Source organism: Dipodomys spectabilis, unplaced genomic scaffold (assembly GCF_019054845.1).
Source record: "Dipodomys spectabilis isolate Male_0828 unplaced genomic scaffold, ASM1905484v1 ptg000199l, whole genome shotgun sequence".
Classification (NCBI taxonomy): Eukaryota; Metazoa; Chordata; class Mammalia; order Rodentia; family Heteromyidae; genus Dipodomys; species Dipodomys spectabilis.
The window spans coordinates 1,336,966-1,364,382 of record NW_024870876.1 but is presented as its reverse complement, the minus strand read 5'-3'; the positions used below and the strand labels follow the sequence as shown (position 1 = coordinate 1,364,382).

The window sequence follows — 27,417 nt, the reverse complement described above, 5'->3', positions numbered from 1 at the left end:
ACACCAATTCTCCTCCAACTCTTCAATGAAATTGAAAGAGAAAGCTCACGACCAAACACATTCTATGAAGCCATCATAACCCTCATCCCAAAACCAGGCAGGGACTCATCAAAGAAAGAGAACTATAGACCCATTTCTTTGATGAACATTGATGCAAAACTTCTCAACAAAATTTTGGCCAACCGACTTCAACAATTCATCCAAAAAATCATACACCACGATCAAACAGGATTCATTTCAGGGATGCAAAGCTGGTTCAATATACGCAAATCAATTAATATTATTCATCACATCAACAGGAGCAAGAATAAGAACCACATGATTATCTCAATAGACGCAGAAAAAGCATTCGACAAGATCCAACACCCCTTTATGATGAAGGTTTTGGAAAAATTAGGAATCCATGGAACATTCCTCAATACAATAAAGGCTGTATATGACAAACCTACAGCCAGCATTATACTCAACGGTGAAAATCTAAAGCCATTTCCTCTTAACTCAGGAACAAGACAAGGATGCCCACTCTCTCCACTTCTCTTCAATCTAGTATTAGAATGCCTAGCTACAGCAATAAGACAAGATGCAGACATAAAGGGGATCCAAATAGGGAAAGAAGAAATAAAACTCTCCCTCTTTGCAGATGACATGATCTTGTATTTAAAGAATCCCATAGACTCCACTCCCAAATTACTCAAGCTGATTCAAAACTTTGGCAAAGTAACAGGTTATAAAATTAACCCCCAAAAATCAATGGCTTTTCTGTATGCCAACAATGAGAAAAGTGTGGCTGAAATTAGGAAAGCAACTCCATTTGTAATAGCCCCACAAAAAATAAAATACCTAGGAATTAACTTAACTAAAGAAGTGAAGGACCTCTATGATGAAAACTTTAAAATCTTGAAAAAGGAAATCAACACAGAACTTAAAAAATGGCAAAACCTCCCATGCTCCTGGATTGGAAAGATTAACATCGTGAAAATGGCAATACTTCCCAAGGCTATCTACAAATTCAACACAATACCTATCAAAATTCCACCCTCATTCTTCAAGGAAATAGAAGAGGCAATCCAAAAATTCATATGGAACAATAAAAGACCCCGAATAGCAAAAACGCTCCTCAACGGAAAGAACACTGCTGGAGGAATATCAATACCAAATTTCAAACTCTACTATAAAGCCATAGTAATCAAAACAGCTTGGTATTGGCATAAGAACAGACCTCAGGACCAATGGAATAGAATTGAAAACCCAGAAATGAACCTACAGACCTACAGCCATCTAATCTTCGATAAGGGAGCTAAAACAATAGAATGGAAGACAGACAGCCTCTTCAGTAAATGGTGCTGGCAAAATTGGTTAACTACATGTAGAAAACTAAAGCTAGATCCTTATATATCACCCTGCACCAGAATCAACTCCAAATGGATCAAAGACCTTGAACTCAAAGCAGACACTCTGAAAACATTACAGGGTGGAATAGGAGAAACCCTGGGTCTCCTTGGCTCAGGCCGAAATTTTCTGAATAGAGACCCGGAAACACAACAAATCAAAGAAAGGTTCGACAAATGGGATTGCATAAGGTTGCAGAGCTTCTGCAGGGCAAATGACATAGCTAGCAAGATCAATAGAAAGCCCACGGATTGGGAGAAGATCTTTACTAGCCATAGAGCGGACAAGGGTCTCATATCTAAAATATACTTGGAACTCAAAAAATTAAACCACCCAACAACAAATCCTCAAAGAAACAACTGCCCAATAAGTAAGTGGGCGAAAGACTTAAAGAGAAACTTCTCTGAAGAAGAAAGAAGGATGGCCAATAGACACATGAAGAAATGTTCAACATCCCTAGCCATAAAAGAAATGCAAATCAAAACAACATTGAGATATCACCTCACTCCAGTTAGAACAGCAAAAATCAAGAACTCTAACAACAACAGATGCTGGAGGGGATGTGGACAGAAAGGAACCTTACTTCATTGTTGGTGGGAATGTAAACTTGTTCAACCACTTTGGAAAGCAGTATGGAGGTTCCTCAAAAGACTTCACATAGAACTCCCCTATGACCCAGCAATCCCACTTTTGGGCATTTACCCTAATGTTTACAAACAAGACCACACTAAAGCTACCAGCACAACTATGTTTATTGCAGCATTATTTACCATAGCTAAGATATGGAACCAACCCAGATGCCCCTCAGTAGATGAATGGATCAAGAAAATGTGGTATATATACACAATGGAATTCTATGCCTCCATCAGAAAGAATGACATTGCCCCATTTGTTAGGAAATGGAAAGGCTTGGAAAAAATTATATTAAGTGAAGTGAGCCAGGCCCAAAGAAACATAGGTCCCATGGTTTCCCTTATTTGCAATATCTAGTATATGTATGAGTCAAGCAGAAAAGGTCAGATAATGTGATGTTAGGAAAACAAACCCTCAAATATGTATTTTAATGTTTTTGTTTCTTTCATGCATGTGTTTCTAACGCATTTATAAGATTATTTCTTTGTTGATTTGTATGTCCCTCCCCCACAGTGTAACCCCCGCTTTCACTATATTTGATGTCAGTATAACATGTGGAGGAGACGGGGACAAACAAGTCGTTTAAGGATTCAAGTGGACCTGTTGCAACAATGAGAAGTACAAAATGTCATGTCAAAACCAGCTTTACAATGTCGGTGTGGGGGGGGGGGTATGATTGGTGGGGAGGAGGTGGGGAGGCTGGGAAGGGAGGTGAAGGGTAAACAAAGGAGGAGGCTGCAATGCTTGGTAAGAAATGTATGCATTATCCTGCCCATGTAATTGTAACCCCTCTGTACAGTATGTTCTCAAATAAAATAAAATAAAATAAAATAAAAAAAAGAATATACAGAGAAAGGAATGTGGACAGCCTATTTTAAGGTGGGGGACAGGAGGAAAAATGAGCAAAGGAGCAGACTTTGAAATGTGAAGGGAACAGAAGATTTTATTGAGAAGAGAGTAGACTGATATGTTAGTTACACTGAGGACTTCAAGGAAGATAAGGACTAAGAGTATGGCAATGACCTCGGCCACCAAGCCCTTGGTAAGTCTTCTCCATTTATTTCAGCATGTTTCAGTGAGACTAGAGAATAGGAACTGAAGGATCTGTGTTTAGCTTACTAGAGGAACTTTGCTAAAAGATTTCAGAAAACTACAGCGGTAGCTAGAAAGGGAATTAAAAATAAAAGAAGTTTTAGCCATTCATTTTTATTGTTTTACTTTGCTTTTGGATATAGAAGAGCACATTTTTTTGACTCACAAGGAAAATCAACTTGATAGGAAAAACTGGTGATTGTAGAAACAAGTGTGGAATTGTTTTTCTAAGCAGAAAAAGGGAATGGGAGAAGAGCTGGAAACATTGACCATGTAGAGAGGCAAGAGGACAAACAGATATACAAATACCCACAGATAATCAGAGAAGATATTGGAAGGTTATGTAAGTTTGTTTCTAATTGCTTCATTTTTCTCAGTGAAATAGGAAGGACTCATCAGCTAAGGGTAAGATAAAGTTTGAGAAGATAAAATAAGAAAAGAAGTAATGCAAATGAGAGTAAAAATATACTTAGGAAACTGGGGTGGGATTGCTGAGCAGCCTGGACCACAAGGACACTTTAAGCTAAAGATCAAGTATCTAAAAGAACTACAGACAGCTTGATCTTTCTTCAACCATACTTAGCTATACAGGCACAGGCCCTAAGTGAGTTGAGAGCAGGCTTTAGCCAGGGTTTGTCAACGAAGTGGGACTTCAGAGATAAAAATGTATTCAGAGCATGCCAAAATGTTCAAGCATGGGGTTCACATTGTATAAGAAAGAAGAGATGAGACCATGAAGGGGTTAAAGAAAGCAAAAATGCAAATACAGTAAATCCCAGATCCTGAGGAACTTGCAGAAGCCACTTGAGCCAACCATCCAGGATATAATCAGCTAGTCAGACAGTAAGATGCTTAAAAACTGAGAATATGAAGTTGCAGAATTATCAGAGGGTGTAGGAAATGAAGATAATAATGTCTCTGAGATCACATTTCTGATAGATCAAGGATCTGTAATGAACAGCTGTTGCTTCTGAGACAAGTTGTCCAAAGGTTGTTTTAGGGTCATGAATGTTAGAAGTTGGCTAGGTAAACATAGAAGTTTAATCCAGAAAGCACGAAGTGGCTGAAACAGTAAGAATATCACAGGAAAACAGAAGAATGTGTTTTGAGTGTGCTGGGCATGGAGTTGACTATTTCTGTGCAGCCTTTTACTTATTCCTGGCAGCAGTACTGAGGACTAGAGACTATTAGCATTTCTATATTACAAACAGTGAACCCAAGGGGTAAAGAGATTAAATAGCATGCCCAAGACTGTGTCCAGACTTCAAGTTCTTATACATTATGTCCATCAGTCTTGGCAGGTGCAGTGGTTATGACAGAACAGGTAATAGTAACAACTACATTCTGACATGTGATTAGTAGATTTATGGGATTAGAGGTTCTTGAGAACAGTACTGTATACAAAGCCCATTAAATACATGATCTCATGTAATCCTCATATTAATCCTGAGTATTAAGTAATTTTCCAGAATCAAGGGCCAGTAATTAGCAGAGCATGGATGTGAAAGTGTGTCCTGTGACTTCCTGCATGTATGCTGCTTTCACTATCAGGAATCATTACTTTCAGAGATGGAGCAGACAAAAAAAAACCATCAGCAGTTACTTTTTTTCAGAATTTAACAGGAAAAAGTCTAATAATTCCTATGTTTCCATGGGAACATTTGTTAGCACAGAATGTAGCATTCTTCCTCTTCTGGAATGTTCTTGCTGCAAACTTGTTCATTCACTCACTAATATTGAGCAAATAGTCCGCGCAGGTACCCCATGTTGGGTGCAGAGGACACAACCCGAAGAGGAATGTTCTGGTTCTAAGAGAAGCTTCAGTGTGCTGCAGATCTTCAGCATTTCAAATACCCTGGCCTTTTCCACACCATTTCATTTGGCCTAGAATATACTTATCTCTGAGGACCTAGTTACCTAAGAGATTATTCTCCCTGATGTTTTGGCACTAAGCACAACCAGCAGTAGAGCCCTGGAGATGGGATCTTAGACTGGACTCTAGGGAGTTTTCAAAAAGGAAACTAGGGTATTAAAAAAAAAAAATAGAACTAAGGTGTTTTCTAAAAGGGAATTTCCTACTCTAAAAGGGCCCAATTTTAAAGCTGGATTTAAAAGTATACCCTTTGGCCTGGTATTTCAAGTGGTTTGGTGCTTTTGAATGGCTCCTCGTCCTTGGCTCTAACTTTTGCTAGAAAGATTGCATTAGCACATGTAATTGTTTATAGCCTCTGTATTTCAACACCCTCTTGCCAGGCAAAGACCCATTAGCTTAGGAACATGAACATCACATCAGTCTTCGAGAATGAAAGACAATGTATCCACAGGGTGAGGAAAACTATACTTGTGCAGATTGGTGTGAACAACTGATGTAGCCAGGTGCCTGTGGCTCACACCCATAATCCTACCTATTCAGTAGGCTGAGATCTGCATATCTCAGTTCAAACCTAGCCTGGGTAGGAAAGTCAGTGAGCCTCTTATTTCCAATTAACCAGAAAGCTGGAAGTGGAGCTGTGGCTCAAATGGTAGAGCTCTTAACTTGAGCACAAAAGCTCAAGAACAGCACCCAGACCCTGAGTACAAGCCCCAGAACAGGCACCAAAACAAAAACCAAAAACAAAGACAAAAAAAAACAAAAACCAACAACACAAAAACCCACAACTTGATGAGTGTTCCTTGGTCTTTTTTTACTTCTACATAATTCTACTAGTGAAGAACAGCGGCCTATGCAGGTCCCAATTTTTCTGGCACTTACTATGGTTTCTCTCTAGATCTGTGAAGACTCCATCCCTCTGGTTTTAAAATCTGTGAGTCAGTGTAATTTAAGGATTACAGAAACTCAAGTTTTCTTAAAGAAAAAAATAGAAAACTCTTATGTTTAACTGGAGTTTTAAGAATCTTTCAGCCCAGTGCTGGTGGCTGACACCCATAATCCCAGCTCATCAGAAGGCTGAGATCTGAGGATCTTGATTCGAAGCCAGCCTGGGCAGGAGACTTTTACCTCCAACTAACCACTCAAAAACCAGAAGTGAAGCTGTGGCTCAAGTGGCAGAGTGCTATCCTTGGGAGAAAAAACTGAAGGACAGCAATCCATGCCCTAAGTTCAAAGCCCCAGACTCAGCATTTAAAATAAAAAACAACAATCTCTTAAAACTGCAACTTGCAGTATACTATTCTTTTATTTAATTTGATAAAGCTTTGAGATCACAGATTAAATTTATTCCAGTCATTTCTGGAGTTGTCAGACCGCACAGCTAATCTGCATCCTTACAGCTTTAAGGGAAAGCATTTCTAGTTTCAGAGTAAAGAAGGTGGCGCCGACTGGAAGCTCCGCCACTCTCGCCTGCGGGCCGGGGGTGGAGCTGGTACTTGGTTTCCCGCGGCTGCCAGCCGCGCCCCTCTGCTCCACTGTGCCGCGAGCAGCCACCAGGGGTGCTGCGCTTCCTACCTGCAGGGGCGGTGTTGGGGGGGGAGGAGGGGGGAGATCGGCTCAGCCACTCCGCGCGCCTGGCTGGTTTTCCTCCAGGCTTGGCCGCTTCTTGGTGCCCACAGCGCGCAGGAGGTCACAAACGGAGTGCCATGGGTCTGAGCTGAGCAGAGCTCCAGGGCTTCTCCACCTCTGGGGCCAGGATGCCTCTGCCTGCGGGAGCATCTGGGCTAGCCACACTTTCCCCCAGGGACACGCGATCAGGGTACCCAGCATCTCTGGACCCCAAGCTCCCCAAGGTCCTTTCCTTCCCATGACCACCAAAGCCCGGCACGCCCACTACCACGACCACTATTTGGGAATCTAGCTTCCGGAGTTAGCCGCGTTCTTTCCACCCTCGCGGGCGCCAGCGACACACCTAGCCGCACCTCACACCCGGTGCAAGTAGCGCGGCCCGGAACTCGATACAAAGAGACCCGCGCCTCCCAGGCCTTGGCCGCTGCCACGCCCGCGCGTGCTCGTGCCCACATCTCCGGGTCCTCCACGGTGGCTGGACGCAAGGACCCCCGCACTCGGCACGCTCATTCCCCTTCCCCAGTATCTGTCAATGCACACAGCGATCTCCAAAACCCCGCGATCGGGGCCCTTCTATCTTCTCCCTCCAGTCCCTCGGCCGCTGCTCGGGCGCCCGGGACCAGCTAGATCCACTCGCGTTCTCATCCGTCCCGGCCCCTCCTTTCTTCGGGTCCTCCTCCTCCTCCTCGCCCCTCCCGAGCCGGGGTGGGAGCGGCGGCAGCTGGAAGGGAAGGGATGAGGTCATCCTCTCCCTCGGAGTCAGCTGGTGGAGGCGAGGAAGCGGGAGGAGGGAGCGCGCGCGAGGGGAGGAGAGGAATGTGCAGGTCCGAGGAGCGCCGCGGCGGCCGCTGCTGCTCCTGCTGTTGGCGGCGGCTGCGGCTCGGGCGGCAGCCGCGAGGCCAGGACGGCTGCGAGGAGCGGCGGGCCGGGGTGCGCGCGGGGCGCCGCGAGCGGCTTGGCTCGGCGCAGGCAGCCAGGCGGCGCTCCAGCCGGCCCCAGGCGCGCCGCTAGCCCGGCCCAGCGCCCAGCGCCCAGCCCGGCGGGCGGCGGCGGGCGGCGGGCGGCGGGCGAGCCGGCGCAGGAGCAGGAGCAGGGGAGATCAGCGCCGCGCCGCGCCGCGCCAAGGGAGGGAAAGCCGGGGCGAGGCGAGGCGGTGGCGGGAGGAGGAGACAGCGGGGAAAGGTGTCAGATAAAGGAGGGCTCTCCTCCGGTTTGGAGGCATCATGGCCGCTAAATCAGACGGGAGGTTGAAAATGAAGAAGAGCAGCGACGTGGCGTTCACCCCGCTGCAGAACTCGGACCACTCGGGCTCTGTGCAGGGATTGGCTCCAGGCTTGCCGTCGGGGTCTGGAGCCGAGGACGAGGAGGCTGCCGGGGGCAGCTGCTGCCCGGACGGCAGCGGCTGCTCACGCTGCTGCTGCTGCTGCGCGGGGAGCGGCGGCTCCGGGGGCTCGGGCGGCTCGGGCGGCGGCGCCGGCGGCCCGGGCGGCGGCAGCGGCGGTGGCGGCGGGCCGGGCTCGGCGGCGCTGTGCCTGCGCCTGGGCAGGGAGCAGCGGCGCTACTCGCTGTGGGACTGCCTCTGGATCCTGGCCGCCGTGGCGGTGTACTTCGCGGACGTGGGCACGGACATCTGGCTCGCCGTGGACTACTACCTACGCGGTCAGCGCTGGTGGTTCGGACTCACGCTCTTCTTCGTGGTGCTCGGCTCGCTGTCGGTGCAAGTGTTCAGCTTCCGCTGGTTTGTGCACGATTTCAGCACCGAGGACAGCGCCACGTCCGCAGCCTCGGGCTGCGCTCAGCCAGGAGCGGATTGCAAGACCGTGGTCAGCGGAGGGTCTGCAGCCGGGGAAGGCGAGGCTCGTCCTTCCACGCCGCAAAGGCAAGCATCCAACGCCAGCAAGAGCAACATCGCCGCTGCCAACAGCGGTAGTAACAGCAGCGGGGCCACCCGGGCGGGCGGCAAACACAGGTCTGCTTCCTGCGCCTTCTGCATCTGGCTCCTGCAGTCACTCATCCACATCTTGCAGCTCGGGCAAATCTGGAGGTATCGTATCAGGGGTGGGGGCGAGTGAGAATTGCTACTGCTACTACATCCCCACTGCTTTGCTTTTGCACGAAAATCGTTCAGGGTTACTGTGGTCGTAACCCTAGTCACAGCTGTGTGTGTGTGTGTGTGTGTGTGTGTGTGTGTGTGTTTTAAATTGGAGCTTGCTTTTTAATTTTTTTTTAAAAATTAATCTCTGCTTCAGGTGAGAGGGTAATGAGAATGGCCAGGGAAAGTAGATCTGGTCATCTTTCCTTCTTGCCGTCTCACTGCCTTGCTGGCCTTTTCTTTTTATATGCTACAACCTCCCTTCTCAGTTTTTAGTTATACTGTTTCTGTGAGTAGGAGAAGATCCCTGCCATACTTTCTAAAAATTCTTTCTTATTATGTAGAATTTAAGGTGTAGTGTTGCAATTTTGTTACTTTTTTTCTCTGTGGGGAAAAATGACTAATTCTAGTTTGATGGAAATTATCATGGTTCAAAAGTACCTACAAATTAAGAACCACTGGTAGTGAGGTACTATAGTCAAAGTTAACTGTTGACTTAGATTTGCAACATATGAATATATGAATATATATGTCTTTACATATTCATATATGGGTATATACATTCATATGTACAAATATGTGGTGCTTGTGTCTTCAGGCAAGAGTGAGCACACTTTAAGGGCCCCAGACTTACTTACTTGGATAGTGCACCTTCTAATTATCTTGCAGTATCCCCAAATCTACTTGCTAATATAATGGAGCACCCCTGGAGGAGTGGCACATTGGGTAAACTTGAATGGTACTTGACATTTTCATTGGCTATTTTGCCACTTGTCATTTGGTTTACCAAGTCTTTTTATACGGATAGCACTTGCACTTACAAATGACAATCACTACATGGACTTAGAAATGTAATAAAACAGTGTGCTCAGAAAATATACTCCTTTGACTTTTATATGGTTTAGATGCTTTGGGAAGCACTGTTTAATATCACAAAAATTATATGCATGGAAGTATATAGATACTGATGTATGAGATCTTTCCTTCCTTCCTTCCTTCCTTCCTTCCTTCCTTCCTTCCTTCCTTCCTTCCTTCCTTCCTTCCTTTCGTTCGTTCTTTCTTTCTTTCTTTCTTTCTTTCTGTTGTGGGGCTTGAACCTTGGGCTTGGGCGCTGTCCCTGTACTCTTCAGCTCAAGGTGAGTGCTCTACCACTTGAGCCACAGTGCCCCTTCCAGTTTTCTAGTGGTTTATTGAAGATAAGAGTCTCATGGACTTTCCTGCCTGAGTTGGCTTTGAACCATGATCCTCAGATCTCAGCCTCCTGGGTAGCTAGGATTACAGGCATGAGCCACCGGTGCCTGGCTGAGATATTTATTTTTAAAAAATGATTTAGTAAATATTGAATCTTCTTATCTAATATATGGAAAATTCATAGAAAGTGCATGGATTTGGGAATGTGTACTGCCACACCAGTGTTCTTTTCACCATTTCACATTTTTTATGATAAAGGGGATTAGAAATCTTTGACTAGCTTACTTGGAAACAACTCAGAAAATTTGTGAACTAGAAATGCAAAGTTCCTTTGGATAAAAAAATAGTGTTCCGTATTCAAAATGAGCAAGTGTGGTAATTTCATCACCTTTCTTGGGATGAGAGTTTGCAAAGCTAGATAAACATCATCCTATTGCCTTTTTTTAAAGCAGAGAGATAGTTTCTGAGAAAGTGATCCATCACATGCAGTCAAACAAATTGATGTTGGAAACTTCCCTGTGACATTTTGAAATGTAGGTTAACTGTGGTAGCTCTATTTCCCATGATGACTATTGGGAAGTCTTACAGCTTCATGCTCTTCTTCAATTATGATGAGGAATTGGAATGCTTGGCTTAATCCCTGAAATTATGCAGTGGCAAGGATGCTTAGGATTGCCATTTTTAAACTGCTAATAGGATAAGTGAAAGATACAATGCTATTTTTTTAACCTTTGCAAACTTTACTCACAATTTGGAAATCAGTTAGTTTAATCCCCTTTAATGTTTCTAGGTTTATGTCAATAATGCACATACTTCTAAATTTAAAAAAAAATACATATTTCCCAAAGATTGATACTCTCTCAAAAATTCTGATATCACATTCAGTGAACTGAAGAAGTGATTTTAATTATAATGGTGTTTACTAGACCTTCTAAACCAAGCATTTTCCTGATTGGAAAATGATGCCTAATGTTATCAGAAATAATGTGTACAGCGTGAGATATGGGTGCATCTCCATGAACCCACAGCCACAAGATCAGTGAGCCTTACAGAAAAGCTATGGTGGGGGGGGGGGGAAGGAACGGAAGGTGAGATTGAATGTGGAATGAAAACCACAGGCTGTCAGATAAATGCATTAACTGACCCAACCCTTGAGGAAACACATGGTTCCTTTCATGTTAAGTATTTTTACAGAGTATTCTTTAGAGGCTTTGAAGTTTATTCTAATAACACAGAAACATCTGGGTAGAAATGCTTATTACTGGGATGACTATCAGATGTTTATGAACATTCTCAAAATGATGTATTTAATATGGAAATTTGAATTGTTATTGAATCTGTGGGATTCTGGTCAAGATATTTGGATACTCCCAGTATAACCTGGTAGAATCCAGACCTGAGACTAGTCAGTCTCATTTTCTCTTTTGATAAAGCATGTTGTAGGTTTTAAAATTTTAACCTGATGCAGAAATTTGTAAAGAAATAAGAAATGTTATGAGAATCAACACTTAGATGCACCCTGATAGGTTCTATTTTCTGAGTGTTACACATTTGAATGAACCTTGGTGGTGGATGTGTTTTTGATAATAAGCTGTGAAGTGACTCATCTTGGATTACTGTATTAGACATAGTGCAGTATCTTAGACCACTGTGATTTCTTAAATTAGAAGCACCCTTTACCTCTTGTAGCTCTACTTTCCAATGCATTGTACAGAAATATGGCAGAGACACAGAGTACTGAGTGGTCTAAGACTCAGAGGTCATTATTCATGTTGTAACATGCTGCTTTCTGGGATCAATAAAATAGATTTTAGTTAGGTTAGTAACTGCTTGCTGTATTTCCATGAAATGCTAGTTATTTTAGGGATTCTAAAAGCTTTCTGTACATAAAAAATCTTTTGAAATAACATCAGAGTGTTTACTTGTTTAGAAATAAGCCATTTGAAATAGTGTGGACAAGATTTGCATGTATTGATACATGTACCACAAATGCAGCTGCTAAAAGCAGAGATACATATTTATCTTAATTAAAGTTTACTAATGGGAAATTAATGGCAGCTTTGAAAGTCACAGGAGGTGATGCTGGGAAAGAGCTAGTGAACTTTTGATACCAAGTGAAAAGAACAATGATGACTTTAAAGGAAGTGTGCCTGTAAATAAAGGAGAAAGTATGAGTCTTTATTTGATCCCATGATTCCAGCACAGTTCACCCAATGAGAATCATATATGCCTAATGAGAACAATTTTTTAACCCTTATCCAGGGTTGGAGCATGTCTATCTGGGAAATCATTTGGTACATGATGATGTAGATATGTATGCTCTTAGTTGGTTGCCTACAGCCTGTCTGCCTGTCTTGATGACTTTGTATGGCTTGTGAAGGGTGTTATAAATATCCAAAAGATCCTTGGTAAAGAAAAGTTTCCCCACCCCTGCCTGGTACCTGTAACCAGTTTTATCTTACTATCTTGTTCTTTCAGAATTTATTTATTTATTTATTTTTGTTTTCTTTCAGAATTTATGAAATTTATAATTGTATATGATTTGTTCCTATGTATATATGTACATATCTGGCTGTTTTCTATTAAATATGAGCACACCAGTCTCTTATAGCAGGACTTCTGAGAACCTTCAATAAGCTAATGTGAAATTGTGATGATGAGTTTTTAAGACATTCCTATTAAATGTGCTTGTAGTGATGTGGCAGACAAAGAAACATTGATCTATGCCAATCTCAACCCTGTACAAACAACAATAATAATTTTATTTGATGCCTTAAAAATGTACAAATGTTTTTACTTTGCTAAATTTTACAATAACCTAATAAGAAATTGTTAAGTTGGCAGTGGCGCTGTAGCTCAAAGTGGTAGAGTGCTCACCTTGAACTAAAGAGCTCAGGGATAGCACCTAGGCCCTGAGTTCAAGCTCCATGACCGATAAAAAACAGAAATTGTAAGTTTTTCTATAAATGAGAAAAACTTACTCATAGAAGTTAAGAAACCACCCTATAGCTGAGTGACTCCAAGTAAGTTTCTTAACCTCTATGAGTAAGTTTTTCTGCTTAAAAAAAACAGACATTGTCTTACCTTAAAGTTTGCATTCTTCCTGGCTTGCAAGCTACCTCCGTGTGCCAAAGAGAATAATGGCAATAATGTATGGAACTAACTATTTGTCTTCCCTGTGTATGAACAGGTAAGAAAGAGAGCTTAAGGTTAAAGTGGTTAGGGGAACATTTCCCTTGATGAATATTCATTGCTGTTGTTTATTCAACCTATATCAAATATATACTACATGGGTGGTATGGTGTTTGTTACTAATTATCCCAAGATGAGCAAATCGCACATCTTCAAGGAATCAACTGGCTAGTAAGGAAGACAGAAAATGAACAGAAAATTTCCTTATGGAGATAAATATTGACAGAATAGTGAACTCAAAACATCTTGGTGGTTCAGCCATTTGAGAGACTGAACTTCATTATTAGATAGATAACTTTCCTCAGGAGCAGAGGGGATCTATATGAAGGTTTGAATAATGAGAGATAGTTGCCATCTGAGTGAAATACGGACCTGGCTTTTCAGCCTTGAGTATAGTGATACATACAAACCAGGGGCTAGAAAATAACAATGCATGTTTAGAGTTTTTGTTCAAATATGAGTGAGGGAAGAGGAGAACCAACAAAGAAAGAGATGTAGATTTTATTTTGAAGGCAAAGAAGATTCTATGAAGCATGGTAAGTGAGGAGGATGGACAAATCGCTGAAATGTTGTCTTGCTCAAAAGAATAATATGATGTTGAAAGTTTCAGAGGAAATGCCACCGTTTCCTGTGACTCAGTCACGTGTCTTCCAGCCAGACAAATGCATCGATGTCACAAGGCCTGGGTTTGGACGCTATTGTGGCAAATAAAGAGATCTGACCTGGTAGAGAGTCTTTACTCAGAAAAACAAATTGGTTGAATTCTTTAACTGTATCTCTGCTAAAGTAAATTCATGGCAAAGGCTTTATTCACTCATTCATTCACCCATTCATTTATTTTCTTGAGAATTTCCTTTAGATATGGTGGCTTCTACTTCATTGAAATTGAGATGTTTGGGTCTATATCAACATATTCCATGTTTCTGTTAGTGTAGTAAAATTTTCCAGAGACCTTGTTCTTCTTTTTACTTGATCTTCAGAGTCACTTTGGAGGTAGCACATCCACTTTGCATGCGGGAAACGGAAGCAGAGAATTGTAAATGTCTTTCTTTTCAGTCATCTGGGTTTATAGAGGTTACAAGTTACAATTCTGTACTTCCACACTGAGAACTTGGGAGAGTACTCTGATAAGGATTGAAGAATGTCATGTACAAGACACATTGAAATTTTGTGTGGACTCTTTCTGGAAAAATAAAAGGGACCTGATTGGGGATGTAGCTTACTGATAGATCCCTTGTGCAAGGCCCTTGTGTGAAGTTTAATTCCTTACTCTCATCTCTACCCCCCTACTTTTCTTAAAGGATAGGACCTATAGACAGAAAAGGGCTTTTAAGTACCAAATAAAAGGCACCTTCCCATCAGCTAAGATTTCTTGGAAGCAGCTAGGTCCCATTATTGGGGTTTATTGGCGCAATCAGAAAACTGGGGGTGGAACTGGGGTAAAGATCTGTAACTATTATACACAGAGAGGGCTGCCCTAGAAGCTTTCCTCCAGCCTTGAGATGTAGGACAGTTTCCATCCTGTCAGACTAACTTTGTTTTCTATGGGTGAAAGAAGCAGAAGGCATTTTTTTTATTCTGGAATATTGCAGTTATTTCATTTGAAAATCTATTCATTGGTTTATGAATCCAAGGTCTTCCCTGGAGCATCACAAATCCATATAATACCCTGAGTGCTAGGCTTGGTGTTTAAATCTCAGAGTTAGCTGATGGGTATAAATCTACAACCAAATCAGACAGCTCCCTATGCATTGACATGGGGTTCTCTATGAATTGTAATCATTCACATATAAATCTGGTGGATAGATCTATGTGGTATCTTTACAGTAAGTAGTAGAAAAGTTATAAATTGTTTCCATCCAGTTGTACTATGAACTGTTTGCTTCACAGGGGTGAAACATTTCATATTTGCTATTCTCCCACAGAATTTCAGAGAATCTTAGCAGAGCATTGGATGTAAGATTTATACAAATGTATGTTTACTCTCAGTTTTAAAAACTGTCCACAAGTCCTTGGGGCAATAGCATTGAAAAGTTTTGCTCTTTCATTTACAAAATAAGTTCCTAAATGATTAGACATCCAAGCATTGCTACTGAATATTCCATAGGTTTTGCAGTTTGAACTATACACAAATCACTACATAATAGATATGTGCAGTGATTGCTTTTATACATACTTGGTCAATCTAATTCACTCATTTCTTTGACTGGCTTTAAAATGATGATTGGTACTTTAGCGGGACATATGAATGCAAGAACAGAGATTAAAATAGGTTTCTTATACATCATGAAATACAATGTTTTGTATTATATTGGTCACATGAAAGTATTTGTTAGGTGTGATTTATGAAATAGATCTGATGTGTTGTGAGACTTTAACAGAAGATTATATCCAGCAATTCTCAGCAGCAAATATTCTCTTGAATGTCTCTGCATGATTCTAGCCTGCACAAGTAACCTCATGCCAGCTATCGGAGGATCAGGTAGGAAAGCAATGGCCTGGGCCTCAGAGAGTTGTGACTTTACATAGGTAGAATACATATTCACAAAGTGAGTAAGGCCCAGGCATGCCTGTTTCTTCTTTGGGGCATATTGCTAACTTGCAGGTTTGTTACTACTTTGGGTTTCTCTTAGTACAGGGAGCCAGAGAAGATAAAGTGTTAGTAGAAAAAATGGAACAAATCACCCCAGCTCTGGTTAAGATTACTAATATTAGGGAAAGGGACTAAGTTCCATAAGTTCTAGTCACCCTCTGCGCAAAACACATCCTGAAGCCCAGTTGTGCAGTCGTGTTTTTGTTGACAGACTTGTCAGACTGGGAAAGCTTTGGGGGAGGCATTTTTAATGTAATTCTTACCTGTGCTTGAGTAATCTGAGAATACATTTATATATGGAATTATTGGGAGTATTTTTTCTGCCTTTGTCTCTCTGCTCAAAGTTTATATAGCCTTTCTTATCACAAAATATAATTCTATACCCATCATATGCCCAGAGCTAACACTGATTTCTGATCGCAAGAGAAACCTACAGAAAGGTCCCCTGGACTATACAATTCATTTGTGCTGAAAATGTGAAAAAAAAAAAAAAAAAAAAGCTAAGGAAGGGCCAATATAGAAATAGACCTGTGGTTTTTTTTTTTTTTTTTTTTTTTTTTTGTCAGTTGTGGGGCTTGAACTCTGGGTCTGGGTGCTGTCTCTCAGCTCTTCAGCTCAAGGATAGCGCTCTACCAGTTGAGCCACAAGCCACTTCCTGCTTTTCTGTTTATGTGGTGCTGAGGAATGGAACCTAGGGCCTCATGCATGTGAGGCAAGCACTCTACCACTGAGCCACCTTCCCAGCCACTGTGTTCTTTCTTAATGCTGATATTGGAGGAAATGGTCATAGTTAGGTTTGCAGTGAGAGGAAGTATTTAGAGAAGAATTTGTCCTTTGGAGAACTGGACTAAATGTAGTATCAGAAGAAATGCTTTGTCTTTCCTGTCTGTAGGATATAATTGCTCAAAAGAGTTTGTTTCACTTCATTTCTAAAATTGTGGCTGTGCTCTTAACTAGAAATTCTTTTATTTGTCCAGTACTTATAGTAGATGTGCTAGGAAGTCAAAAACACACACATAAGTACTTAAAACTGATATTGGAAGTGTTGCATTGACCAGCTCTAAGACATATTCCGTATAGAGTTGGGAACCCTAAATTGCCATGTATGTGCCATATAATGTGCATTGTCCAGCTGGGGTGCTGTGATCCACACAGAAGAGCAAAGCTCCATAGGCTTTGGAAGCACAGTCCATTTTTATCAACGAGAGCCAGATTTGCTCTTAAATTAAAAGCTTGTCCTGAATTATACTGTCACTAATTTAATGTGCTGGAAATTGAATTTAAACTCGTATGCAATGTTACTGTATCCAGCCTCTGCTGGCTAACGGATAGGACTGTGTTATATTCAGCTAGAAATGATGTTTGCATTAACCTTGCTTGGATGGGAATTACCTGAATCTTAAGAACTTAGAAATCTGTTGTGGGGATGAACAATTTTTCAGGCGCACATCAACATTTGAGATATTCAAGTATACGGAATTTTAAGCAACTATTTTAAGATTTTCTGAAATATGTCAAAGTCTTCTTTTCATCTTTGTGATTCAGCAGTAAGGCTGTTGAATCAGCTCCATTTCTTTTGTTTAATGTATACACATGCCATATTTCTCTGTCAGGGGATTCCTTTTGTACAAACAGAACAGTGGGCAGCAAGTAGTGTGAGTAGAGATTAGTCAAATAAAGAATCATGCCTGTGTGGAAGTGGGATCTACAGTGGACGTGACTTGAAAAAGACTTGGGTGACTTTGATTTGACTTCTCAAGTACTCTGTGTTTAAGGGGAACAAAGGTTGCTTTTCTAAACCAACAATTGGAGAGATTTCATCCATGTACAAAATAGTCAGACTTCCTCTTTTATTGTTTCTGCTTAGGTAATTGTCATGAATAGAGGGATGAGTTTGAGACTCAATACTTTTCAGAGTTTCTTTTTTCTTTCCTTCTTTTCTTTTTTTTTTTTTTTGTGTGTCAGCGTCAGTAATCAAAGCAAGATGGCAGTGTCACAGTAACTGTAGCTAAATGACTTCCTGTTAATGCCTGTCATTAGTTCATGGTGTAGTCACTGGGTCATTGTAACTCTACTAAAAAGGAAATTGTTTCTCAGAGAGACAGAGGAAAGGATTTATACAGGCTTCTTTTGTTTTACTGGACTAAATAACAGTAATTTTTAAAAAAATTTAGGTCAATTCCAGAAGACTTCCCCAAATAAGCTGAATTACTTGGAGCTGTTATGATTCATGAATTAGGAAGAAGGTCCTGTAGGGCCTTGTGTGTCCAGTAAGGGTGGTAGTCACAAATCAAAGTCCAGGACATCTAGAGAGCAAATGATGGAGCTTCATGTTTTATATTATACACCCTGAAAGGAGGTTGCTGTAAAAATATATGAAAAAAATGTGCTCATGATGTTTACTAAGTAGGAAAGGAGGCACATTATATGTGTGCCTTCACAAAGGTTCAGTACAGGAGGACCAGTAGCCTTGCTATGCACATTGAGCCCCACAGACCCCTAACATTAGGGGTTCTTAGGAGTTACTTAGAAATGCTGACTCACACCACACCTCTATCTAAACAAAGATCCTGAGTGCTTAGTCTATGTGTTGAGTTTGAAAAGCATGGGAGCTCCAGAAAAGGAACTTTTCAGCTCCAGTGGTCATGAGAGGCTAATTGGAGCTGGACATATGGGTGATCTAGACATCATAATTGTCTTTCACAGCAAAGTAAGCTTGACTAGCATGAGAGGGAGAGGTGTTGCTTAAAATTAACAGTGGTAAGTTTGCATGAAACATGTTCTTGTACACACACACACACACACACATACACACATACACACACACACACACACACATTGTCTTTTCTGTTTTCTAGGGGTTTCTTTTGAGCCCTGAGTCTTGTACCTCATTGTCTTGCTTGCCTTGCTGAAGCTGTCCCAGTTGAGTTACACTGCCAGTGCTGCTGTTTAGATGGTTAGTTTAAATATGGAATCTAAGCATGATCATCTTAAAAGTCTTCCAAGTAGCTGGGATAAAAAAGTGAGCCACCAGTGCAATGCTCAGACGTTTCCTTATAGACAAAACTTCAAACAAAAATGTAAACTCTTTACTAGTAAAGAAAGAGAAGCATTTAAATTTTTTTAGAAGAAAATATGTGGTTTTGTGTTCAAAAGTGATCTCTAGGAAAAGATTCAGCACTCTGAATGCCCTACTCTTACAACTTTATATGGGGCCAAAGCCTTATGTCAGTGCAGACTCTTGGGATAGAGACATCAGCCTAGACCAGAGATGGTGAGAGAGGGTCCAGGCCTTGGTTATGGGTGGGTGGGGGGGGGAGATGCTAAAGGAAGCATGGGCTGCAGAGTGACTAGACACTGGGAATAGTCTGAAGAGCTCACAGCAAGACAGGATGATTGCTGCCTTTGCTTAGAGAAAGAAGTAGGCTGCTTGTGGCATTCTTACTCATAGTTTTTTGAATAAGAAGCTGTCATGTGGGTGAACAAAAGCTATGATAATCTCTGAGTAGAGCCGGTACAGAGGGAGAGAAGATTTCTGGGCATTACTTAGCCTCTATTTTATGTTTGATAGACCAAAGGAGGCCTCTGGGTCTACATGGAAAAAGAAGGCTCAGGTAGGAAGAGAAGAAAACTGAACTAAGACTGTAGACCTAAAAGATTAGTAAACTGTTAATATAAAATAATATGCAAAGATTTCTAATGAACACTTATCCAGGTAATTCCCCACCAGCAAGGCACAGATGTACTATGAGGAGAAACACAGTGATGATTCAGCTTGGTTTCCTGCTTTGCCTTAGGTCTTCTTAAGTGAGAAATACAATGTTCAACAATGTGACAAAATAAAGCACTTAATTTATGTATTTATGTATTTTATTTATTTATTTGTGTGCTGGTCCTGGGTCTTGAACTCAGGGTCTGGATACTGTCCCAAAGCTCTTTTTGATCAAGGCTACCACTCTACCACTTGAGCCAGAGTTCCACTTTTATCTTTTTGGTAGTTAATTGGAAATTAGCATCTCATGGACTTTCCTGGCTTTGAACTGTAATCCTCAGATCTCAGGATTACAGTCATGAGCTACAAGGACCCAACCCTAGTATATGTATTTTAAAATAAAACAATCACGAAAATACTGCCTGATAAAATGTCCCTTTGCTCAGACATATGTCTTCAGATTTCTATTTTCCATTAGCAAGAGAGAGAAGGCTGGCCTTCTGCAAAAGTTTCTTCTGCAAGCACTGGTCTCTTGGCTTTTTGTCCATGCTGAGTTGCTCCACTGTTGCTTTTGTAGCCAGCTTCCTGCCCCTTCCAAGTGCTAGAATATCATCATTCCATTCATTCAGTGTTCCTATGGACAGTTACTAAGGGAATTTTTCACGGTTTGTTTTATCAATGGTTTTGGCCAACCTGCCTGGATTTAGACCTGTGTGGCTCTGTTAACATGTATTCTGAGTGTCAGTTACTGGAGGGATTTTGAGGAGTTAGTATGGGTAAAAAGAAAAATAGCTATACCCTTAATCATTTTACATTGATTACATAGTAAACTGCTAATGTTTTCAATAGATCAAGTGAAATAAAATACATCATTAAAATTAATCTCACCTGTTGCTTCTTACTTCCTATTTATATATTTATTTTATTTTATTTGAGAACATACTGTACAGAGGGGTTACAATTACATGGGCAGGATAATGCATATATTTCTTACCAAGCATTGCAGCCTCCTCCTTTGTTTACCCTTCACCTCCCTTCCCAGCCTCCCCCCTCCCCCCACCCAATCTTTCCCCCCCCCCACACCGACATTTTAAAGCTCATTTTTGACATGACATTTTGTACTTCTCATTGTTGCAACAGGTCCACCTGAATCCTTAAACGGCTTGTTTGTCCCCATCTCCTCCACAAGTTATACTGACATCAAATATAGTGAAAGCGGGGGTTACACTGTGGGGGAGGGACATACAAAGCAACAAAGAAATAATCTTATAAATGCGTTAGAAACACATGCATGAAAGAAAAAAAAACATTAAAATACATATTTAAGGGTTCGTTTTCCTAACATCACATTATCTGACCTTTTCCGCTTGACTCATACATATACTAGATATTGCAAATAAGGGAAATCATGGGACCTATGTTTCTTTGGGGCTGGCTTACTTCACTTAATATAATTTTTTCCAAGCCTTTCCATTTCCTAACAAATGGGGAAATGTCATTCTTTCTGATGGAGGCATAGAATTCCATTGTGTATATATACCACATTTTCCCTATTTATATTTTTTTATCCTTTTAAAGTTTCTAAGGATTGAACCTAGGGCTTGAAAATGCTAAAAGTACCCATGCTCTATCAGTGAACTATGCCACCGGTCCTCTGTGTACTTCTTTTTAAAATGTGCCTAGAAGAAAATTAGATTATGTGCCTTCCATTCTGTAAGCTTGGCCAGTGCTTGGCTTGATAAAGTCAGAGCCTGAGGAATGAGAAGGAAGTCCAAAGTGAAGTGTTTCAAACATCTAGACAGGCATTTTCTAGAATTTACCAAGGGAAAGACAGTTAAATCACTGTAGATAGTGGTTGCCTGCTGATATTAACATACTTCTATATGAATATAGCTCATTGTCATCTTTACCATCTACCTTGTTTAGGGCCTATTGACAAGTTGCCATGCTGTGCTTCTTTGGTGGTATAATGAATAGCATTTGAAGAGGATAGGAAGGACTAAATATTTAGGTGTCATTGTAGCTTGCTTTGCATACGTGCTCAAGTTAAATCAGCCACTCTTCCCAAAACTGTAGAAATTCTCTTCAGAAGAATCACCCAGGTAGAGATTTTTCTGTATAGGTAGGACATGTTGTTAAGAGTGTCTATGCCAGGCTGGGAAGTTGACTCAGTGGTAGAGTGCTTGCCTTGCATGCATGAGGCCCTCATGCATAAGCACCACATAAGCAGGAAAACCTGGAAGTGGTGCTGTGGCTCAAGTGGTAGAGCTCTAGCCTTGAGCTCAGGGACAGCCCCCAGGCCCAGAGTTCAGGCACCATGACCCATCCTCCCCCTCCCCCCCCAAAAAAGTGTCTGTGCCTTAATTAAACTTAGATACTATGGAGTGAAATGCCTCCATTCATGTAATAAACTTTTGTCAAGCACTCACAATGCGCAAGCTCTGTGCACACAGATTAATAGTACAGTGTTCTCTGTTTTTAAGCAATTCCGTGACTAGTAAGAGGATCTCCTTCTAGCGTTAGGTGTTATGTGTCATCAACAGGGGTTAAGAGAATTAGGGAAAGATGGGGGACATTTGCTTACAAGGCTTTGCAGAGGGAGTAACTTTGGAGTGGTTTAAGAGGAGGCCAAACAGAGAGAAAGAAGGTGATTATTTGAAGGTGTTATTTGAGAGGCTGACAGGGGAGTATTGATGGAAAGGAAGTCAGCAGATAACAAAGGAATTAGGGGCTGAATGAACAAGGGCCTTGGATGCTTTCCTAAGGAATCTGAACTTGATTCTTTTCACACAGGTGTCATTGAGTATCAGGAGGAACTCTGACACCATATTTTTCAACCATTCTATAGTGGGAAAAGTTGTATGTATCACAGTTGGGAGATGTTGGCGAAGGGAGTTGCCTGCACTACAGAGACAGGGAAAAAGAAACCTGAATGAGAAGTGGACTTGAAAACTGTTTAGAACTTTAAAGTGCTGTATAATGAGGGAATGGAATGAAAGCCTTTAAGTGGGCTTGGCTGGATTCTCACTAAATTTTCTGATCATAGTGGTTAAGGACTCTATTTAATGAATTATTGGAAAAGACATAAACATAAACAGAATTGAGAGCATGTTAAATACAGACGCTTGGTAAATACAGCCTAGGCAATTAAAAAAGATTTACCAGAGTGCAGCTAAATACAGTATAGCAGATAATTAATGGGCCTGTGACAACTCAGTAATAACCACCCTGAACTTCTACAATGGAAGCCTTAACACATGCACATCAGAAGGAGGGTTGCTGTACAGTTAGCTAAGAAATTTCTCCACAGAAGTTCATTAGGGATTCCTGGTAATCAAGCCTGCAGATTACCCAGCCTCCTGAACCCAAGGGGCCTCACTTTGCTACTCACTTGGGTTTCTTGTTGAGACTAAAAGAGGTTTGGTTTTAAATTCTGTTTTCCCTTTTCTCCACTTACTGGGCTGTAGTGCTGAAAGTAATTGGATTGTCTTTCTTGAGATAACCAGTAGTTTTTTAGGAAAGGAACTGTGCTGTGTGAGAGTAGATGAACTCCAACCTGGAAATGACCTCTGTAGAGCAAGTGTGAGAACAGTGAGCCATCAGATTATTAGGATGTGGTCAGTCAGTTCTCTGCCTATTAGAGTTTAGATCAGAAATAGCTCAACAAATACACTTCAGATCAAGGCACTTTTGAGAGCCCTCTGCCCTCTTTGTTCTAGGATTTGAACAGTTTTAGAGTTATAGCAAACTTGAATATAGAATAGTGGAAGGTCCCTCTCCTGTTCTACCCCTCCTCTACCTACCCCTTCTATTTTCTCCTGCAAGAATTTTGCTTGAGTACGATACATACTACGTTTGCTTCAATGAATGCACCAGTATGTATGCATCATCAAGCAGAAGTGCATCATTTATATTAGGGTTCACCCCATGTTGTCCATTCTGGAGAGTTTGGGAACCATATAATTTCCTGTGTTTGCCATTGTATTGTACAGAATCATTATACCTCCATTCATTTTATTTATACTTCTGTTCTTCTTTGCCCTCCCCCCACCCTCATCCAAGCCCCTGGCAGCCACTATTTATATTTGGTAGTATTGGGTTTGAACTCAGGGACTCACACTTTTCAGGCAGTTGCTCTACTGCTGAGCCACACCTGCAGCCATAGCACTTATGTTTTCACTGTCTATAGTTTTGCCTTTTCCAAAATGTCCTGCAGATGAGAATGATATAGTGTGCCATCTTCTTTTGGCTTCTTTCATTGGGAAGTGTGCATTTTGGGTTCCTTCATGTCATTTTTTGTGGTTTGAAGACTTCCTTCTTTTCCTGCTTTTAATATTCCATTGTATGGAAACACCAGCTTGTTTATTCACTCAACAACTGAAAGACATGTGGCTTGCTTCCAATTTGTGACAGTTATGAATAAAGTTGCATCAACATTTATGCCCAAATGTTTGTGTGGACATAGTTTTCATCTTATTTGGGTAAGACAGCAAGGAGCACAATTGCTGCTTTATATGGAAAGAGTATATTTAGTTTGTGAGAAACTGCCAAATTGTCTTCCGAAGTGACTGTACCGATTTTGTACCCCCCAGACTTGCTAACATTTTAACACCAGGCATGTAGTAAACGTCTCTCTTTTGGGGGCATGGTGTTCCTCTAGAAAGAGCAAACACTAAAGCTGTTCTTGCGATAACTTATAGTTCTTTAGGAAAGGAACTGTGCTGTGCAGAAGTAGGTGAACTCTATCCTGGAATGACCTATGTAGAGAAAGTGCTAGTCCCTGAGAACAGTAGGCCATCAGGTAATTAGTATGTAGTCAGTCAGTTCTCTGCCTAAAGATGCCCACGTTCCAGATGCATTAAAATTAGGGGACAATTTGCTATCTTGTACCTATGCTTAGTATATAAATGAAACAAGTCTGAAAATTGTCACTCCTGTAAAATGTTATAATTATTTTATCACTATTAGGCCACTATTCTATTAGGTAGTTCTAGGGAGTGAATACCACACACCTGGATGTTGGGTTCTGGTACCAATTCTGGTTCATCAAGGTGAAAGGAAAATAATACTAGAATCAAGAGTTTATTGGTTTTTTCCAGTGTTTGAACTTATAGCCTTGGGCTGATAGTACATGATAAACCACTTGAGCCATGCTCCCAGCCCTTTTTGGTTTTGTTTTCAAGTAGAATCTCACATTTTTGTCTGAGCCTGCTTGGATCATGATCCTTCCACTTATGCTTCTTGCATAGCAGAGACAGCAGTGTGTACTGCCAGGAGCAACACTTTTGGTGAGATGGAGTCTTGCTAACTTTTTACATACATTAGCTTTAAATTGAGAATCTTTCTATCTCTTGCTGTCTCCTATAGTGGCATTTCTTTAGTTAGTGGTATTGGGATCAAATTAGTCTTTGTATCTTTTGAAGTAATGACATTTTCAAATTTGTGAACTTCCTAAGTAATTTAAATTATTAAAATATAATTATTAAAATATAATCCTGAGGTAAATACTTTGTGTTTTTTACAAGATATAATGTATAGTGAGCATGTACACACACACACACACACACACACACACACACACACATCTCTGAAATACTTTGGGGTTCTGCCAAAGACTTGGACAATTGCCCGGGGTAGCAGCCTGATTCACTTACCTTGCTTGGCATGGGCCCTGTCTCTAATGGACTTGATGGAAGTCGTACACATATGAATGGAAGAAAATTGGTTTCTTTACCTTTTAAGAGGCTTTGTCAGACTCTTTGTTTGAATTGTTATAGTATTAGCTAGGGTGGAGCTGAAATATTTTTGTAATTTCCAGGAGCTGGAAATGAATGACAAATTTTGTTCTTATCTGTTGGATGAAAGCCAATAAAAAAGGTAACCATGTTAATCATTTTTAATCTAAGTTACTTAATCAGATAAAATTACTGGTTGACTTCATAAAAAACACATGAGGGCCAAAAATCAGCATCTAAGGACATGGCAACGGTGTCTGTGTTTACTATGTGTTCATATTTGTTTCACTCCTGTAACATAAATTTTGTAACATAAATTTGTTTCCACATTTCAATTTTGGGAGTAGGGGCTTAAAATTATGAAGAAATATTTATGAAACTAAAACTTGTGCATGATATGCTCTGGAAATGTTAAGAAAGCTCTATGCTAAGATAGACATTAAAATCTTACAAAGTTTATTAGACAGACCATTCATCCCACCTGGTGGAGACCTGGTAGCTTTCATGGAGACAGAACTATTTACCTGCCTATTGTGGCTGTAAGTTATGTTGAATTGTTAGAATGGGGTATTTGTGTGTGCAAACTATGTGAAAACTTTCTTTTTTTTGAGTGTTTACAGAGCTGCTAAAAAAATCACTTTTTTCATGGGCTTCACAGGAGGAACAAAATTGTGCCTGGCTTAGGTATGGAAGCCTTGATAATCCATTGGACATATAGGAGCTATAGTATGAGATAATGATGTATTCTCTGAATTTTGTATCCTATAGCAAAATGCTTGTCTTTCTTTTCTTCTGTATGAAAAATCATCAATGATACCCACAATCACTTGAGGATTTCCTGTGGTCCCATGTTTTGGGAGAAGAGTTTTCTTGAGGAAATGAGAGAAATGTGAACTGAAGGATGAGAAGAGGCAGACAGGTCTTAGCTTTCTGGGTACATGGAAAATTCCATTGTATACCCACTACATATGTATGGCTTAAACTTCTTCAATGATCCTCATTTTGAACTGAAACCTAAAGTGAGCAAGATATTCAATGTTTTCATCAATGGTAATGAATCTATCCATGCTTGAAATATTACATTGAGCACTTTATTCCAGGTTTTAATAAGGCCCCACAAAATGCTAATCAGTTAATATGGCAACATTTAGCTCTGTTAGTCTTATGAAAGTACTTTATATTTACATAGCTTAAGTGTTAATGTGAAGCCATTTTTTTCCTGGAAAATGATGTCAATGAAAAAAAATATACCAAATCTTGGTTAATTTAGGAAAAATATAATTTCGCAGGTGGCTATTTTAGGTGACTACAGATGGTATTTTCTTTTTGCCTACCAATTATTACGCAGTTTTTTTTATTTCTTTACAAATACATTGAGTGTTCCATTAATATGGAAAAAGTCCTTCCTTTTTAGACTATAAAATGAAAGCCATTGCAGACCAACAGACATATGACAAACTAGAAAAATATTTTTGTAACACATTTTAAAGATCTATTTTCTCAAAGGAAACTGGTCACTAACCAATAAGAAAGAAGAATGATCAAATACCCATTAAAAATGAGACAAGCAACAGTTTGTGGGGGTAAAAGAGAAGGGTTTTTAGTACACAGCAAGGTGAATAGCTCGACTTATCAGGAAAAAAATACATGCCTACCGTAAGCTTTGGGCATTGGCTCAATAATATGAAGTCTGTCTTGTTACTCTTGAATACATACACAGAGCCTTCTGTCTGTTATAGTGCAGGCTCTGCAGTCCTCATCTGAGGAGCTTGAGGTCTTTCTTTTAATTCCCTTGTTTACATAGTAGATATTATAGATTAGCTCACTAAACACTCACTCCCACTCCCTTCTAGTGTGTCATCTGTGATTAAAAACTAGAAAGTTACAAAAAATAAAAGGGCTGGTCTTCATCCAGTTGCACTGCTCCTGGCCATGAAACAGCTATGCTTGATTCCTGGATTACCCCAGAAATTCTTCAAGCCAGCGTTTATGATAAATCTTTACTTCAACCAGCTGGAATCCATTCCAAGGGAAAAATCTTGTTTGGGTTACAGTGGAAGATGGCAAGCGGGAACAAAGACATGTAATAAAACTTGCCCAAGCCAAACCTAGAGGAGCTTATTAGACCTCCAATTCAACTTATTTTACTGCTAAAACATACAGTGTTTGTCAATAAAGTCTAAATTTGCTTATAGAGATCCCCATTGAAATCTCATACAATGTTGTGTAGGCATTCACTTACTCAGTCAAATAGCTCCTATCAATCAATGTTTCACCAAATTAGCCACA

The 27,417-nt window shown here is 40.7% G+C and overlaps 1 protein-coding gene across 1 annotated transcript in view; it reads left to right on the top strand.

Annotated features, from left to right (window-relative positions):
* The first annotated feature begins 7,672 nt into the window (after window positions 1-7,672).
* The window catches only part of Xkr4 (XK related 4), a 424,600-nt gene continuing 404,855 nt past the window's right edge, over window positions 7,673-27,417 (top strand). The window contains exon 1 of the mRNA XM_042696126.1: window positions 7,673-8,657. Within this exon, the coding sequence (XP_042552060.1) occupies window positions 7,837-8,657 (821 nt within the window). The 5' untranslated portion in view covers window positions 7,673-7,836. The remainder of the gene's footprint in view (window positions 8,658-27,417) is intronic.